General features: G+C 35.3%; 1 protein-coding gene and 1 pseudogene across 1 annotated transcript; both read right to left on the bottom strand.

Moving 5' to 3' along the window:
* Nucleotides 1–10,705: 10,705 nt before the first annotated feature.
* Nucleotides 10,706–14,750, bottom strand: LOC149146863 (CBL-interacting protein kinase 17-like; annotated as a pseudogene).
* Nucleotides 14,751–19,659: 4,909 nt separating this feature from the next.
* On the bottom strand, nucleotides 19,660–20,064 carry LOC149146862 (uncharacterized). Its single transcript, XM_089441646.1, has one exon. The coding sequence runs from the start codon at nucleotides 20,062–20,064 to the stop codon at nucleotides 19,660–19,662; it is 405 nt and encodes a 134-aa protein (XP_089297772.1).
* Between the last annotated feature and the right edge of the window lie 307 nt (nucleotides 20,065–20,371).

The raw sequence follows: 20,371 nt of genomic DNA, 5'->3' as shown, positions 1-20,371 counted from the left end.
TCGATTATTTCCTTGTGTTTATTGAAGTTCATGCATTCAATTGAGCTTGCATCTCACTTTCATCCGAAGCAATCTCCATACATCTAAACAGCAGCTTGGCCTACATACTGGATGGGATCCCTAAATAAAATGGTGCAGGGTCTAGTTGGGATCCGACATTGGGGAGATCCCCTTTTCTCTTGGTGGAGAATTCCATCCTGTCAACACCTTCTTAAGTTCACCCTAATGAAATGGTTGCCTTTAATACTTAATATTTACTCTTAAAAAAATTGGTTAATGTGCTTTAACTCTCTCTCCACCTGAATTTAATTTCTCGAAATGGCATGTTAACCCTATTGTTATGAGGTTAGAGGAATTGGCGGCCCCAAGGAGTTAATCCATTCGTAGTCAATACGAGACGTCTTAGTTCTTGCTGGGCCATATATTCATGGTATATTCATCTTATAGGCAGATTGGATATACTCTTGGTAATATAGTGGCAGCCGAAAGGTTTTAGTCTGGGCCTAACCCACATCACTCCAACAAGTTACCGATCCAACATGGTTAAAAAAAATGTGGTCAACCTTTCTAGTTTTGAAAGTGGTCAACAACTTTACTAAAATCCTTTTAACAAATTCTCTACTGAGGTGTTGTATAAAAATAATAATAGAACTTCCAACCCTTGGTATCATAATGATTGTAAAATTTCAAGGAATGTGATTAGAGATGCTCCTAACAAAATGGTAAAGATTGAAAAAAATAAGTATGTACAAAGCTCTTATGAAAAGGAAGAAAAGGCCCTATATAAATAAGAGGCAAGAGTATCTTCTTCACCTTTCTAAATTTGAGCCTAGAAAATTTTGGAGGAATATACCTGTTGATGAAATAAAATAAAATAATTCCCCTTAAAGAACTGGGATATATATCTTAAGAATCCTTATGGATCCCCAGACACCATGGGAGACACATTAAACACTTATATAGAGGAGGGTATATTTTCTTTGGAAGACATGGAATTTGGGATTAAGAAACTCAATTATGGGAAAGCTAGGGATATTGAAGGATACCAAGCTAAAATTTTCAAAATGGGAATTTCTATCCTCATCCTTCATATACATGAACTCCTCAATTTGGAGGTGAAACACAACCTCCCTAAGCATTTGACGTGAAGTCGTATTGTGCATATCTTTAAAAGTAGAGATAAAATGTTCCCTCTAACTACATGACCATTATGATTAGATACATTTTAGCCAAACTGTATAGGCTCATTTTGGAAAAGAATATTGGTCTCTAGCTTGAAATCCATGGTAAAAGAGCTAAAGGGAAAATTGGTTTTATGAGACATCACTCAACAATTTACCATCTTGTTACACTTAGGATCATTGTCGAGGAATGTCACAATAGTAAAAATGATCTCTTATATTATTATTTTTACTTTAGAAAAGCTTCCGACATAGTTCTTCAGGATAAGCTATGGAAGAGACTTGAAGAGATAATGGCTCTTCTCGGGTTTAGGGTTGCTATGACTAGGTCATACAATAATGTTATTTCCAATCTTAAGACCACCAAGGGTTGGTTTGAAGAAATTAAATGCAATATCGGAGTTAAGCAAGGGTTTCCCCTATCCCATACCCTTTTTGGCATTTAAATTAATAAGCTAGAAGAATGTTTGAAAGATGCAAAATGTGATGGCCCCGAACTGGCTGGTATGATTATTACTCTTCTGCTTTAGGTTGACAATATCGTTCTTCTAGCCATAAGCCATGATGATTTTGACAAGAAACTTAGAATCCTCCATGATTACTGCTCCAATATGGGTATGATGATTAATACCAACAAAACTAAAGTCATGGTTATTAAATCCAAAAATATCAACTCTGATAATTTCATTTATGATAACAATTACTTGGGGAAGTTTTATTCATACAAATATTCAAGTATTGACATTCGTCATCAGCTCAACTAGAATTATAACATTGAGAAAATGATTATAAGAGGTTGGAAAGCTTGTTATGAGCTTGAAAACAATTGTATGTCGACAAATCTTCGGGTATGGAGTAAATAAAAGTTCCTCTTTGAGACTCTCGCTCCCCTTGTTATTTTATACGGATGTGAGGTTTGGGCTTGTAGTATATATAGAAAACCATGGAGGAAGATAGAGTTGATCCAAAAGAAATTTATATGCTACAACCTCAAGATTATTGGAAATACTCCCTACCCTATCCTTTTGATTGAAGCTACCCTTCCCCCCATTGAAAGCATGAATATGTTTAGGTATCTGATGTATAAGAATAAAATTTTCAACATGGAAGCCAAGAGGTTCCCCAAAATTACTTCAAACTCTAGCCAAAACCCACACCTTCGGCTCAAACATGGTCGGAATAAGGATGCCTAGTGTTGGATCAACCATTGGGGGATAACAAAGGAGATCATTTTGGAAAATAAGGATAATATTAAAAATACTATTACTTCCAAATTTAAGGGTAATTTGTGGGATGATAAGGAGCTAGAGGGAAAAAGGAAGCTAAGGTATTATAAGGAGATGATCAACCCCAATCATGCTAACGAAAATTATCGTTTTTGTCTTAACCGATGCTAAGAAGAAAATAGACATTGCGAAGACAAGAACTAATTCTCATGAGCTTCAAAGTGAAACTAGGCATTGGTTAATTCCCAAAACACCTTGGGATGAAAGAGTTCATTGCCTTTTTAATACTAAGAGGGTTGAAGATGAAAACCACTTTCTTTTGGATTGCTCGACTCTCACTCACATCCGTTCTCATTTCCAAAACCTTTACCACACTACCAACCTTCTTGGCTTGTTAAATCAACAAAACTATAGTGATCTCTCAACACTTCTATTCTTTTTATCATAAAAGTAAAATATTAACGATTCTCAACTAATCTTTTACTTTTTTAAGGTCCTCTAGACCATATTGGTCTTAGTGGACGTTAATCATCATCATCATGATTAAATTTTTATAATACAATTAATAATTATCTTTATAATTACAATTAATAATTAAACTAGCCTAGATCTATGGCGGAGAGGAATCAAATCTCTTTTTATTTTAAAATAAGTTTACACCTCAAAATATATTATCCCTCTCAACTCTTGGCAGATACGAAGTCAAGATGGATCTAGGTTCGTTTAATTATCAATTCTAATTATAAATACAAATATTTTATTTTATTTTATTTTATTTTTATTTGATCCTTTTAAACGCTTGGTAGATCTAGAATCAAGATAAATTCAAGTTGAATTAATTATTAACTATAATTATAAAGATAACTATTAATTTTATTATTATTATTATTATTTTTTTTTTTATTTATTTTTATGTAATTGGAGGGAGTGAAAATATTTTGTTAATAATTATAATTACTATTTATTTTATGTCATTTATTATTATTTATTTTATTTTTATTTTTATATAATTTTATTAATAAAAACAAAATTATTTTTTTTAATTTTTGTTATTATTAATTGCAATATAATTTAAATGTATTATATTTACACCCATTTAAAATAACCTAATGAATAACATAAAAAATTATTTAATAAATGATTTGTAAGAGTCATAAAACAATAGGTTAACGAACAAAAACCACACACATATGATAATTGAATTCAACGATGTAACTTTCAGTGAGGAAATCTAGAATGTTGATTGCAGTGAGCTACAAAAGGTTTTCTCGAGGAAAAAAATTGTTTGAATACTACTGGTCTCCCTCCATCAAAAATTTATTCATAGATAGCTCCACGATCACTAGTCCTTCCTTCCCTCCACACATTTTCATCTCCTCAGAAACTGAGATCACTTGATAATTGTATACATAAATGCATTCACTAAATTGTAGTTGTGATAAACAATCTATATATAATTTTATTTTACAAATGAACGACGTTACCAATAAATATATTCGATATCTCTTAGTACTGTTGGATTGGCCTATGTATTTCTCGAGCTCTACCACGTGCAAACACAGTGTTACTTCAAACACCTAATCCCCATCAATCAAAAAAATCATCACATCATTATCAATTTAACTATTGGTATGCTTATCTTCATTGTAGATTTTATTGTTTTTCTTATAAGTGGGCTTGGCTATACTTATCTTCCTTCTAGATTTTTGGGAATAGATTGAAATTCTAAAAACCTAATGAAATCAATTAGCATTTTTTTGCCAGTAAATTCAATAAAATTCCCAAAATCTATTACAGGCCCGATGAACTCCACAATGAAATGTATATTTTATTGAGTGCAATCATAAAGTATATATACAAGGAAATACAGTTACCAAATCATAACTATTTGTGGTTTTCCTAACTATAATAAAAAACTTACCTAAACTATCAATTCTAATCTACTAATGTTACAATATATCCGTAAGGATTAGCTAACATTCCCCCTTATTCGGAAGGGACATTTGACATGCGAAGTATCATTCTGAAATTTTCAAACTTTTCTCGTCCTAGTGCCTTGGTGAATATATCTGCTATTTGTTTTGAAGTAGGACAATGTGTTAGATGACTAACTTTGGCCTAGACATAATGCTGAATCAAGTGATCCTTGGTGTTAATGTGCTTGCTTCGATCATGAAACTTTGGATTCTTGGCCAGCTAAATTGCAAAATAATTATCGACAAATAAAGGAGTTGAATCTTTCTACTTCTCCTACAAGTCTTCAAGTATCTTGCGAAGCCAAATGATTTCTTTTGTGGCATGATATGTTGCAACATATTCATATTTGATGGTAGAATTAGTAGGTACAAATTTCTTGCATGACCTCCAGCTAATGGCTGTTGACCCAAGATTCATCAAATAACCAGAAGTAGAGACCCTATTCTCCTTATCTCCATCAAAGTCAGAATTTAAATATCCAGTGAGATGGAAATTTGCAACTTTGGAGTATTTTATGCCAAAATATTGAGTGTCCTTCAAGTATTCTAGCAGTCTTTTTGTTTCATTCCAATGACCTTCACAGGGTTGATGCATGAACCTTGAAAGTGTCCCTACAACAAAAGTAATGTCAAGTCTAGTAGTGGTTAAAAAAATTAAACTTCCAACAAGTAAGTTTCAAATGGACTTCCTTCATTGGAAGTAAGTTTCAAATAATTCTTCATAGGAGTATAATTAGGGTTACAATCCCGCATTCCATGTATTTTTAATAGATGCCCAACATACTTCTTCTGAGAAATGAAAATGTGTTTGGGATATTGAGCAACTTCAATTCCCAAATAATAATGCAACAGGCCCAAATATGTCATGTCAAAGATTTTCTGTAGCTCCATTTTAACAAACACTATATAACTATCATTGTTCCCTGTAATCATCAAATCATCAACATAAACAACTAGATATACAAAAAAATTTCAATCTTTTTTATAAATAAATTTGCATCATTTAGGTCAAAAAATTTGTAATTCAACTTGTAGAGGTGTTCAGTTAACTTTTCATACCAAGCACGAGATGCTCGTTTCAATCCATATAATGTCTTGACCAATTTGCATACCTTATTTTCTTTGCCGTTAACAACAAAACCATCGGGCTAAAACATGTAGACATACTCTTTCAAATATCCATTCAAAAATGCTATTTTCACATCCATATGATGTATCCTCCATCCTTTTTGTGCTGCAAGAGAAAACATAGTTTTGATTGTGCCCCATTTTACTTTGGGAGAAAAAGTCTCTATATAATCAACACCTTCCTTCTAAGCATATCCTGTAGCTACAAGTCTAACCTTGTATTTTTCAAGTGAACCATCTCCTTTATAATTGACTTTATATACCCATTTACAACCAATAGGTTTGATGTCAGTAGGAGTAGCCACCAACCTCCATGTGTCCTTTTTAATAAGGGAAACATAGTATTTCTTCATTGCATCCTTCCATTCATGACAATTAGTAGCTTCTTCAAAACATTTGGGTTCACTAATTGTGGAATAATTACAATTATGAGAAACATTACCTGTAGAAGAACTACCTATCTCATAATCATCATATTTTCTTAGAAATTTGCGAATACGAATGGATCTTCTCAAATATTTCTTAGGTGGTTGTGAAGGCTCCTCATCCTAAAGTGCAGGTTCTTTAGGAATTTCTTCAAGAACACTTTTTGATTTTGCAAGAACAATATTATAGTTCAAATTAATATGTAAAACCAACATACTGATCTAGAATGGGAACTCCCCCCTTAGTATGTGGAACTGTATTTTCAGATTCAAAATAAAACTTCTTGGATGAGAATTTCTCTAAATGAGCAAGTTTCCTATCAAATTCTAAAACAATGACATCTCTGGAAAGAATACATTTTCTGTGTTCTTCATCATATAATATATATGATTTTGAAGTACTCAAATATCCTAGAAAAATAAACTTTCGACTTTTAGCATTTAATTTGTTTCTTTGATTCTTAGGATTAAGTGCATAACAAGTAGTTCCAAAAACATTAAAATGTTGAACTGCTTGTAACCTGTTGTACCAAACTTCATATGGTGATTTCTTATTGAGGATATAAGAAGGACAACTATTTTTAATATATGCTGCACATAGTACTGCTTCTCCCCAAAACATTAATTTGACATTTTTTAAAAACATCATTGATATAACCATGTTAGAAAAGTTATATTCATCCTCTACGCAACACCGTTTCGCTGTGGATTATATGGAATAGTAGTTTGGTGTTTGATGCCATTATGTGTTAAATATAGTTCAATTTGTTTTTAGTATATTCACCTCCATTATCAGTCCTTAAGATACCAATATTATGTTGAATTTCATTTTTAAACATAGCATGAAATGTTTTGAACATATCAAAAACTTGTGAATTTTGCTTCAAAAGATAAACCCAACACATTCTCAAATAGCCATCAATAAAGGTGAGTATATATTTATTTTCATTTCTAGTTGGTACAAACATATGTGCACATACATCAAAATGTATGAGACCTAATTTTCTGGAAGATCTAGAAACAGAACCATGAAATGGTTGTTTATTGCATTTCCCTAAGATGTAATCATCACATGGTGTGATCTTTCTCGGAATAGTGGAGAAACCTTTAATGCCCTGCTCTTTCATAATTCTAATGTTGTTATAGTTCATGTGACCAAATCTAGCATGCCATAATAAACTTGAAGACAAAAGATTATCTTGCTGCACTGATAGAGTTGAATTTGTAGCAGGTTGTGTAATAGATGAATTACTATTCAATTTCAATAACGTACCTTCTTCAAAACCAGTCATAATTATTGAATTTTTTTTTTTTTTTCTAAGTAAAGACTAGTTCTATATTAAAAAAGTAAAAATATGTACATGGATTTCAGACCTTCCAAGGAGGCCGAGGCCAGTCCTCATACAATAAAACCTAGACCATACTGTCTACCCGTTCAAACTGATTTACAAAAAACACCCCATAGTTCTGATTTATCCTGACATTCTGACTAACTGGACTTAGACTGCAATTACCATAACCACTAGGGATCATAACTAGACAAAACCAGTTAACATAACTGACTCTAGTACAGAGAAGGATGACTGTAATAGACTGAGACAGACAGGAAGAAATAGACTGAGACATTAGACTGAAACAAACAGGATGAAATAGTTGCATAATCACCGACACAAGTACAAAAAAGCTTGACATATGCACCCGTTGAAGATTAGACCGCTTGGCTGGGCGGCGCTTGCTTCTCCTCTTTCTCCGGACTTGGTGAGGCTAGCCAAGTGACATACCCTTCCTCATTCAGAATCGGCTCTCCATGAGAGTTAGTGACCAGGTGAAGGCAGCCAAAGCCATGCTGAGAGTGGTCGCTGGTCGTTTCCTTTTCCATAGCAGGATTGGATGGCGGAGGGTCTTCCTGAACCGGGGCTTCTTCGAGACAATCAGCTCTGTAGACCAATCCATTCATATCCCCCAGGAGAATGCCACTTTCCTGAGCGCTTGTGGAAGCAGGGGAAGTCGAACTGGGGGTGCAGGGCTCCTCCTCAGAAATATACACAGTGAAATTGACCATCACCTCTGGTCTGATAAGCCGGCTCGGGAACCTGAGATGGAAGGATTGATAAGTGCCTTGCGGGACAAGTCTTTCCTGATCCGAACTCGGGGAAGAGGGGGGAACAGATGCAATTGGGGCTACAGGCTGCAAATCCGCATAAGCAGGGCTGGCTCTTATGCCAGACCGACCCCCTCGTCTCGGAACTCCCCTACTGCGCGGCATGGTGCTCAAATCCAGAGACCCGAAAAGCCGTTCGAGCCTGAGAACACTGGAGGCGAGAGGATCCCTGCTCATATCACAAGCATCGACAGAGGAGCTTTGGCCATGAATTGGCATAGATTGCACAATATAAAGAACAGAGACATTTACCACCGCGAGAGTATGACGCTCAGCCATTAACCTGGTTCGCATCGAGGACAGAGCTGCCATGCTCGCCTTGAATGCAAATTCTCCTCGGGCCTGATCCAAAGTGCAGTCACCTGCCTGAACATTAACTGATAACCACCATCCTGGACCTCCGAGTACACATGCCTGTCATCCGTCAGCGTCGATGGTGTCGTGGTGTGCTGCATGTTTAATGACTTGAATAAGCACCCGCATCTGGGTCATAATTATTGAATTATTACTTTCTCTGCAAATTTCAATTATGCCATCGAAAATATGGATTAAATGTCCTTGTTGTCTAATTTGAATGAGGGACATTAAGTTCCTATGAAATTGGGGAATATAAAGAACATCCTTCAATATGTAATCTGCTAAATGTGCAATGTTTAATCTAATTGATACAATTCCTGATGGTTTAACTTCAGACTTATCAGCAAAATAAAGAACACCATCAAAATTATCACTGAAACTTTCAAAAATATCTTTCCAGGATGTCGTATGTCAAATGGCACCTGAATCTAAGATCCAAGTGTCCTCTGATGAAGAAAATGCAGTATTAAAAACATTATCAATATTGAAATTGCAGTGAGAAACTATATAATGAGAAGATTCATTTGTTTTACTTTTGTCAAAAGGTGGTTTCTTTGTCTTGTCATTAATTGGCTCTTTCTTTTCATTATTAATCTTCTCCCAAGGAACCCTGCAATTAATTGAACTATGACCAATTTTGCCACACCTATAACATTTCTTATTTGATTTAAAATGAAAATTCTTCTATGTTTGGTCATTTTATTGTCTATCACCCTGATTGTTGTTATTGTTCCCCCCACCCCCCCCCTCTAAAGTGCCTTCTACCTTGTCCTATGGGATTCTTTCCACCTCTGGCATACTCATTTTGTGATTTATGTTCCTTTTGTGCATGACACAAGTTTCTATAATAGTAGTAGAAAAAAACTCTTTCTTCACAAAGTTCTTTTCTCTTTCTGCAATTTTATTTACTAAGTTATCAAAAGTAATATCCTTTAATTATCTACTAGCTTGGACAGATTTCACGTAGTGAGAGTATGCAGGGTGTAGGGCGTTGATGAAGGTAGTGAATTGTAAATCTACTTTAGCACCCGTGGATTCTATATCATGGAAAATAAATTTATTTCAGAAGTTAATTTCATTGGATCATTGTACTTCATCTCCAAATTAAATAACTTCAATAACAACTGAAATAAATCATAAATTTCCTTTAAAATTTCTAATGTTGCACATGTTGTATTATAGGAATGAGTGTACCTTCTTACCTCTTCTGAAACTGATGTTGTAATCATAACATAAGCTTTATTGTTCTTGATATACCAGATAACACATTGTTTGTTTTTCATCTTCTGGAGCTTCTGGTGCAATTTCTTTACTGACTTTATCTTTCTTCCCTTGGAAAATATCTTGCCACAAATCATTAAAAATCAATGCACTCTTTAACGTTCTTATCCATTATGGGTAATTTTCTTTCCGAGAAAGTACAACGCCATCTAACAAAATTATGGATGCCATTTTTAAATGAAAAAAAAAAAAAAAAAAAAAATTGGATGAACTGTCAGTGTCCATAAAAACTAAAAGTATCTCGTATGTGATCAACAGTCCTGTGGAAAGGCCTTTGCAATAGATAAAAATTTCACGAAATTCAACCATTTAAAACTTCATCAATTAACAGTTTTCAAAATAGTTAGTAAAAATTTACGACATACAATAGATGTCGCAATTGGTCGGGACAACTTGCAATTGGTGGGGTTACAAATCAGAATAACACATGTGCCATTTCAATCAACAGTTGGGACCGCTTCAACGGATAAAACGACATATGGTGGCACAAAAGTTTTCGTACGTTAGCGCGGTGTGTGGTCCCAGGAGGCAGTTTGAAGAAAACCACTCAGCGCATAAATCGACAGCCCACATTTAGTAGGGGGTACCCAAAGTGGTTTCAAATGCCGCCAACTGGTGATATCATAAACCATATCAATTCCACCTGCCACATCTTATGTTGCTCTATCCACGGCTACATCATCCACATCACGCATTCACATGTGAATGCCAATGGAATTTAACGGTAAAGGGTGGATCATTACTCCAATGTCTCGCCGCTCTGATACCACTATTACAGGCCCGATGAACTCCACCAAGAAATGCATATTTTATTGAGTGCAATAATAAAGTATTTATACAACCAAATATAGTTACCAAATCATATTTGTTGGTGATTTTCCTATGTATAATCAGAAAACTACATAAGCTATTAATTCTAATCTACTAATGTTACAATATATGCTGAAGGATTAGTTAACAAAATTTACAATCAGTTAAGTTCAGCTAAATAAGACTTCAATACCTTCCATCCTACCAAAACTCTCTCATTCGCCTCTGTATGTCCATTCATCTCCTTATACTTCGGATCCACATGCAGCAACGTTAGCTGAAACAATAGTGTTAAGATTTGAATGATACTTAGAATTGTACATTCCAAATTCAAGGGATATTAACATTTTTTGGTTCATATTTTTTACACTTCTTAACATTGTGGGTTCCATGACTGAAAGAACATCAGATGTTTACATATATGGGAAAATGTTAATTACAAACCTTTCTATTCTTTCTCTCCACTTGAAACCCCAAGGCTTTGACCATTTCCTGAATTTTGTGCATAATCACTTTAGCGGGAAACATGGATGTGAATCTCATATGCTGCTCAGCGATGGCCTATCCCATTAATTCACAATCACATTTCCAGCAATTAATTTTCACATTTACCTTTCCAACAACTAAGGTATCTAACGAAAATAGAGCATGGAAATTTTTAGGGGCTAATATTCGCAAGTGGGCTAATTTTCCAAGCTTTTTCCAAAAAAAAAGATTCACCAATTTCTATTTTTTCTAAAAATGATTTGCCCAAATTTTGTAGCATAAAATTATTTTATCTTAAAGATCAATCAAATTTTATATACACGATATATAAAATCAATAGAAATTTAAATGTATATCTCCAAATATTTTATAGTTTGCATATTAGGGACTAGTAATATTCGCCCACGTTTCTAAATTTTAATATGAATTTCTATCCTTAAATTTTTCCCTAAAATGAAGCAAATTCAATTCAAGAAGTATATAAAGGAGTTTGGATAAAATTAATGGTTAAATTTTCTATATATTCATTCTTTTTATATATATATATATATATATATATATATATATATATATAATTGTGTTTAATTTCAAAATAATAAGTCAATAGTTAACTTTGAGCAGTCTTTACTTCTCTGCCTGAATTTTATATAAATAACTTTTGAAATCATAATTTAGATTATATAGATTAAAATTTGTTGGAGTTAATGGTTACATCCTATATTTGAGATGTTGGTTTGAGATGGTTGAGAAATTCTCTCAACCTCTCCTTCTAAGTTAGGAATAAGTTATATCTGAGAAACTCTATATATTAGAGTAATCTATGAATGTAAAGTGCGTGTGTGCTGAGTGCATACACCTTTGTGTAAAATATATGAGTGCTTTCAACCATTTTTAACATGGTATCAAAGCGTGAGACCTTCACTGGGATTATGGGAGAGGTGAGACAAAGTGGAGTTGTATGACCTCTTGAGATGTGTGAGCAGTAGAGTGAAATCTCTGTGAATTATGCGTATTATGAACACTAGTGTTTGTGATGTGAATCTGTGAGAAAACACTGTGTTTTGGAGCGACGATACAACCTGAGAGTTGGTGCGGTGAGCATGGAAAAAAAAATTGGTGAGGCATGTGCATTGACGACTGGTGTGACTATTGCGAATGATAGCCATCACCTTTCCTGCTAGGGAATACGAAAGCCGCTGCACTAATGTGTTCACTAATCTCTTTATTGCGAATGATAGCCATCACCTTTCCTGCTAGGGAATACGAAAGCCGCTGCACTAATGTGTTCACTAATCTCTTTATTGTGTCACTCTTTATCTCTGCAAATTTTTGGAATGGATATTCATAGTTGCGGCTGCAAAATATTCCCCGTTGCTATGTAAGGCATTGAATCGAGTTTGCATTATCATCGGCCGGTAATTTAATCCAAGGGTAGAATGAACAGACTCACAATACGAAACACTGAGCAGAGGCAGCGAGCCATACACATGAGTGAGCTGGTGAAGTGTTCATGAGGTTGTTGTTTGTTCAACGCATTCACGTGACTTCTATTTTGTTCCAATTTCTAGGTCTATAAAGGCATTATCATGCATGTCATTGCTGGATTCAGATTAGTCATGTGGCGTATCTGCTATTAGAGGAGGAGCTCGTTGCAAGGGAAAGTGGTGTGCAATTTTCACAAAGCAGTGGAAGCATTTTTAAATTGCAGAAAGGTTAAAAAGGTATTTTGTTTTCTTCTTTCATCATGGAGTTCATGGTTTTAGAAAAATTTAGTGGTGCAAATTTCCCTTCATGGAAAGTAAAAATTCAAATGCAATTAATGAAGAAAAATATATGGGGCATAGTGAATGGTTCAAAAGTAGCACCTACAAAGGCTAAACAATTAATTGAATGGAAAAATAAAGATGACAAAGCTAATTCCATTATTGGACTTGCTCTTTCAGATTCGCAATTATATCTTGTAGATCTCACTGAACCATATAAGGAAATATGGGAACATTTGACTCAGCTATTTGGTGTAAAAGCTACAAATGCAAAATTTTCCATAAAATTGCAATTATTTAGACTGAAAATGAATTAAGAGACATCTATGTCCACTCGTGTAAATAATTTAATGTCTCTTATAAGACAATTAGCTTAAGCAGGTGCTAAGGTGGAGGATGAAGATGCTAAAGCAATACTACTAAATAGTCTTCATTCAAGTTATAGTAATGTTGTCTTCACTTTGAGTCAAATGTCTTCACAAAAATTGTATGAGACAATTGCAGCACTTCTCGCAGAAGAAAAGAGACTAAAACCGGAGGATACAGAAGAGAACTCTCCAATAGAAAACACATTGTTTACAAAGACAAGGATGACAAATAAAAATGCAAACAAAAGTGAAATTGAATGCTACTATTGCAGAAAAATTGGGCATACAACGTGGAATTGCAGAAGTCATGCCAGTGATCTGTTAAAAGGGAAAGAATCAGTGAATATAGCCACATATGAATATCCATTGAATTATGATGATGAATTCAATGAAGAATTTGAACCTCTTAAATTTTTTTAAAAAAACTCAGTGAAAAGGCTCAACATGGATGGTTATCCAGATAGTATGGTGGTTGTGGATCTAGGGAAGGATCCCTCATTCGGTGAAGACATAGGAGTGGTCTTTTAATGATGTTATGCGATGTCTTGGGACGTTGTTCAGTAATTGACTTCGTGAGGTCCTTGATTCAGGAGTTTAGGAGTCAAACTTGGGAATCCAACTTGCCAACTACACCTTTACAAGGGTTATGAGGCAACTTGATGGAGTCTATACTGATAAGTTGTAAACTAGTTAAAGAATGATTGTGTATTTTGTTGTTTGTGGATGATTTCAATAAATTTATGTAATGTAAGAATTAAGAGGGGATGTTGGAGTTGATGCTTACATCCTCTATTTGAGATGTTGGTTTGAGATGGTTGAGAAATTCTCTCAATCTCTCTTTCTAAATTAGGAATAAGTTAGATCTGAGAAACTCTATATATTAAAATAATCTTTGAATGTAAATTGTGTGTGTGTGCTAAGCGCATACGCCTTTGTGTGAAATATATGAGTGCTATATGAGTGCTTTCAACTATTTTTAACAAAATTAACATTGTAGTAGATTAATATTGGGAATGCAAATTTACATGGAATGCAATTTATATGGATTATAAATCTTCCATTCAGTTGAGATTACAAATTGGTTAAAAACACAACTAACATAAGGAGTTAAATAATGACAATTTATCTTATCTTATGCAATAGAAAAGAATGAAGTGAATATATAATTAATGTGTGACCTATGAAAAATAAATTAATAGATCAATTAGTTTGTGTGGGGTTGAGTTCTCACTAGATTACATAATTGATTTTGATATATAATGTTGATATGGAACAATCAATCATTAGCCTAAATTTTATAAATAAAAATAAAAAACAAAATCATAATTTACGTAATCTAAATTAAAGTTAACATTACAATAGATTAATCTTGAGAATGCAGGTTTGCATGGACTATAATGTTTCCATTGATATAATGACCATTTATCTGATGCCCCGGAAGGGGATGAACTCAACGTACATGTCCAACAGAGGTGATGCTTCATTCTATTGTAACAATAATGAATAGCCACGTAGCAATGAGCATACCTCTTCCTCAAAGAAGCCAGAGAGATCAAAGACTTGATGACATTGTCATTAACTGAAAAGCGTTAATCATAGTTGGTCCTGTTTCTTCCCTGACCATTTGTGGCCCCTGTTCATATAAAGGTCAGCATTCAGACTGATATAAATAATAGTTTTAAACATGAGGCATAGAATAATAAAACAATATAATGACAAAGTTATATAAAGCTTCGTATATAGAGATGCATATTCTCTAAATGAAAAACATTCAAACCTGATGATATAGATGCCATAGAATCAAGCATTTGTTAGAAAAATTAAACGGACCAACTTGGACAAGAGGCATTTATGCCGAAATAGAAGTGGACATTTACGCCAATTTAGTAGAGCATAAAAATGAATGAATGGCTATGGGATATCGCTGAAAATCGATAACGCAATTTGTTTGTATCAATAATCGGCTTCAGATATATCGGGTTGTGCTCGGTAAGGTTCTGACTGTCAATTCCAGGGGCCCTCGTAGAGAGACATAATCATATGGGGACAGATGGAGTGGAGACAACGTGGTCCATGGATAAAAACGACGTGTAATCTACGAGGCAAATAAACAAATCTACACCTCTCAAAAGGCTGCAGTGACAATCATGGGATCGGATTCGAATATGTACTTTTGGAATTTGTTAACGGCCAGGGCGTACCTCCGTGTAAGAATTTTAAATGAAAGATGATGCAAACTGAATGGTGTAGCTAGCCTGTAAGTCATGTTCACAAAATAATTAAAAAGTTGCGACTGTTTATATATTGAGAAAGTACCTGCGAGCCTATAAATGCAACATCCACATCATCCAAACTAGCCAATGCAACATCCACATCATCCAAACTAGTGTCGTCCTCCCAAACTTCGCTCGTGAAGAGCCATGACTAAACCACTCGTCCTTTACTATTCCTGCTATGGTTATGCTCGGTATATTAACGAACACTGTAAAATCAAACGGGATTACGGATTTACATCAAATTCCAAAATATACCATGCAAATAAATATCGCTAATCAAACCTCTAACCGATGGTTTCACTTACAGTCTGGGGATTGGGATGAAGTATTCGTTTGATCAATTCGCTAGCGCTGGCACAGAGCCATTGTGGGCTCTTGAAATGGCTTGTGCATATCTGCGGCGTGCAGTGCTGGATTGTTATAATATAATAAAATATTTGAAACTGATTGGGATTTGTATTTCGTTTAGTTTCAGTTACCTTCTGGAACAAACCAGCAAGCTTTCTGTTGTCGGATGGCATGCAACCTGTCAAAAGAAAGAGAATGACCTTGTAAGACCAAACATCTGAAGTAGGGGCATTGTATTACAGCTCACAGGTGGAGACTGCACTCAAACAAAGGGAACTCTCTCCGTACACTCTATCTTCATCAAATGAGCAATTACATCATTAAGTACATTACTAGAACTCAGGAAGTTGCAACCAAACTCCTAAACTCTACCAACAAATCCTAAACTAAGGAGATACATTACAACTTGTGTAACCATTTCTCCATTAATACAAAATAATATTAATTATTTTCAACTCCCCCCCTTAATGGAGAAAGGATTATCTTGAACTCCTAGCAACAATTCAAACTTTACACGCCCAAGAGGCTTAGTAAAAATAGCAGCCATGTTATCACAAGTTTTACAATATTCAACACATATCTCTTTTGACTGTTGTTTCTCTCGAACAAAATGAACTTGAGTATCGATATGCTTAGTATTTTTATGAAAGACTAAATTGTATGCAAGCTTGATGGTACTCTGGTTGTCGGTTTTGATAATAGTTGATTCTTTCTGCTCTTCTCCTGCATCGTTGAGAAGTCTTCTCAACGCTTCACATGTGGCTCAGCTTCACATGAAGATAGAGCTACAGTGTGCTGCTTTTTACTGCTCCATGCTATGACCCCGAATCCAATGCTGAATGCGTAACCTGTGATAGATCTTCGATCATCCAAGTTAACTGCCCAATCAAAATTTGAAAAACCTGCTAGAATAACATCAGAAGTGTGAGTTACAAAATGTCATAATTACTAGTACCACTAAGATACCTCAACACACTTTTTGCTGCGACCCAGTGACTTTCGAGTGGTTTTCACATGAACTGGCTCAACACACTAACAGAGTATGCCAAATCTGGTCTAGTTGTAGTCAGATATATCAAACTGCCAACTAGCTGTCTCTACATGGTAGCATCCACCTCTTTAGTACCATCGTCACTGCTCAACTTTAAATTCTGCTGTAACGGTGTTGCTACTGATCTGCACTGCTCCATTCTGAACCTTTCCAGCAAGCTTTTGGCATACTTCCCTTGAGTAAGAAAAGTTTGTCCAGAGTCTCTCCATACCTCCAATCCCAAGCAATAATGAAGGTTTCCTAGATATTTCATCTCAAACACTTGTGACATCTATTGTTTGATTTCTTTGATCAAATTGTTAGCATTCCCTGTTATGATCATATCATCTACATACAAAGAAATCAAAATAATTTTCCTCTGTTTATTAAACTTGGTATACAGATTTGGATCATTCAAGCTCCTATGAAAGCCATGTTGTACAAAAAATGAGTCAATTTTCTCATACCACGACCTGGGTGCCTGTTTTAAACCATAAAGTGCCTTTTTCAATTTACACACAAGATGTTCCTACCCCTTTTTCACAAAACCTTCAAGCTGTACTAAATAAATTTCTTCCTTAAAGTCACCATTCAGAAATGTAGACTTAACATCTAACTGGTGTTTTAAGGAAATTAGCATTCTAATGGTGTTTAATTTGGCTACAGGAGCAAAGGTGTCATCGAAATCTATTCCCTCTTTCTATGAGTAACCCTTTGCTACCAGTGTAGCTTTAAGTTTCTCTATACTCCCATCTACATTTACTTTTGGTTTATACAGCCATTTGCATCCTATGGGGGTTTTACCTTCAGGTAATTCAACCAAATCCCAAGTATGCTTTCTATTTATTGATTCTATTTCCTCATACATTGCAGCCCTCCATGCATCAGATTTACTTGCTTCCTCATAGTTTGCAGGTTCTAAAATGTTTAAAATCTTTGACATTAATGCATAGTCTTTCAATTTAGATGATATTCGAGTCTTCCTACCTGATCTCCTTGGTAGGGGACTTACCTCAATTCTGTCTATTTCAGCCTTTTCCGGGCTTGCATCTTCATTGATTACATTGTCTGTTACTTCTTCTTCTTGTTTCTCCTCCTGCTCTTCATCTTCCTCACTATTTTCTTCCAATAGCAATGGAATGTGCCAATCACTATTTGAGTCATTCTTTCCTTCTTCAACTTGTTCATGAAATATGACATCTCTGTTTGCAAAAACCTTGTGAGTCACAGGATTAAATAACTTATATGCCTTGAACTCAGTGCCATATCCAACAAATATATATTTCAAGGCTTCAGGTTCTAACTTCTTCATATCTGCCTTAGGTATATGAGCATACGCTTTTGACCCAAATATTCTTAAGTGACTCATTGCTGGTTTGAATCCAAACAATGCTTCAAAAGGGGTTTTGAAGCCTAGACATCTAGTAGGACTCCTATTCTTTAAATACACAGTAGTGTTAATAACTTCTGCCCAAAGACCATTTGATAGACCCTTACCTTGAAGCATGCTCCTTGCGCACTCCACAAGAGTTCTGTTCTTCCGTTCTGCCACTCCATTCTGCTGTGGAGTGTGGGGCACTATAAACTGTTGCACAATCCCATGATGCTTGCAGAAATCCATGAACTCTCCTAACCTGTATCCTTTTTCCTGTCTGGTTTTCTACCATGGATTTAAACTCTTTAAAATACTGCAAAGCTTGACTCTTTTTACTCAGAAAGTATATCCATGAAAATCTAGTGCAATCATCTATAAATAAGAGAAAGTAATATGCTCCTCTTAATGACCTGGTTTGCATAGGTCCACAGAGGTCTGTATGCACCAATTCTAATATGTCTCTTTCCTTTCTATTAACATGCAAAGGGAACTCTTCTCTATGCATTTTCCCTAATGCACATCCATCACAATCCAGCTTAATATTATGGACAACAGGGAGTCCATCAACCATACCTTTTCTCTGAAGTAGGATGAGGTCTTGCAGATTAAGATGGCTGAATCTCTGATGCTAGAGATTTTCGGCTGTCGATCCAGCTGCAACCATTGCTTGTTGTGGCATACTCTTCACATCTAGTTTGTACAGGCTCCCCACGCGCACTCCTGTTGCAATTGTTTCCATCTGGCTATCCTTAATGACACAGTTAGTCTTGAAGAATTGAACTTGCATGTCCTAATCAGTAATCATTGAGACAGAGACCAAATTTTTCTTAATTCCTGGAACATACAATACATTTTTAAGGTTTCTAATGTCACTGCTAGGTAATTTTACAAGAATGTCACCATATCCTTTGATCTCATGTCCACTATAATCTCCTAAATAGATTTTCGACCCACATGAAGTTTCTTCAAGAAATTCAAACCAATTCTTCTTACCAGTCATATGTGAGGATGCACCCGAGTCAACATACCATATGTCGTCCTCATCTCCCTTTGAAGCTGAAAGAGCACAATCGACTATAAACAGTCGAAGTTCGTGGCTATGTTCCTCTTCTTCCTTAACAAAGTAACCCTTATGTTTTCTCTGTTTGTTTCTTCCTTCGTCTGCCTGCCTCTTATAACAATCTTTAATCTGATGACCAGGTTTTCCACAGTAAAAACATTTCTTGCTGGGAAAATTATTAGCAGACATACCTTTAAACGGTCTCTTTTGAAATGTGTTGCCTCCTTTCTACTGTTGTTGCGGTTGCTAATGCTGCTTCCCTATATACTATCTCCTTTTTTCCATCAGAGCAATGTCATTGCTCTGTGATTTCAAATTTTGTCGTCGCTCTTCTTCCTGTATCAGAATCCCTGTCAGCTCTTCAAATGAAGGGGCTTTCTCCCTTGCTGACAGCCCTGTGATAAACATCTAGTATTCATTAGTCATTCCGTTCAACGTGATCGTGACCAGATCTGAATCGGAAACTTTCTCTCTAATATCTCCCAATCTGTCCTTCAGGTCTTTGACTCTAGCAATGAATCCAGTAGCAGACTCATTCTCCTCCATCTTTAATGCAAACAGCTTGCCTTTGAGTGACAAGACACGGTTTGTATTCTGCGTCTGGTATAGGTTTTTGATCGTCGTCCAAATGTCAGTGGCCGATTTACAATCTCTAATATGTGGGATAACATTGTCCTTGACGGACATCTTCAATATGACCTTTGCTTTTGTCTCCCTTTTATCCCAATCTTGTTCTTGTGTGGCTGATCCTGATCTCAGCTCATTTCCTGTAACGATCGACCACGCATTTGCACTTTCAAGTAAAGTTTGCATCTTGAATTTTCAGTTGGTGAAATTTGATCAATCGAGTTTTCCAGACTCGTGGAGATACGATTCTATACTGTTATTCATATTGGATTGATAAAATTTCTGATCCTCTGATGAATAAGTCTATCCAACTGTACACTTTCAGGATACACTAAAAAAATCACCACATACGAGATCCGAACCTTTGTTTTGCTGAGGAAAAAAATTTTGTATCTTCAATGAGCCACCACCGGGCAAGTCCGATCTGCTGCCACCAAACAGATCTGGAACTCCAATGCGCCACCACCGGGCAAATCCGATCTGCTGCCACTGA

The sequence above is a fragment of the Pinus tabuliformis genome, chromosome 9 (genome assembly GCF_031772625.1).
Source record: "Pinus tabuliformis cultivar Carrire ecotype Pingquan chromosome 9, CPIR1, whole genome shotgun sequence".
Classification (NCBI taxonomy): domain Eukaryota; kingdom Viridiplantae; phylum Streptophyta; class Pinopsida; order Pinales; family Pinaceae; genus Pinus; species Pinus tabuliformis.
This window is presented reverse-complemented; position numbering and strand designations above follow the sequence as displayed.

Excerpts from the sequence above, each read along its gene's own strand:
- LOC149146862 (XM_089441646.1), bottom strand. The coding sequence starts at position 20,064 with ATGCAAACTTTACTTGAAAGTGCAAATGCGTGGTCGATCGTTACAGGA.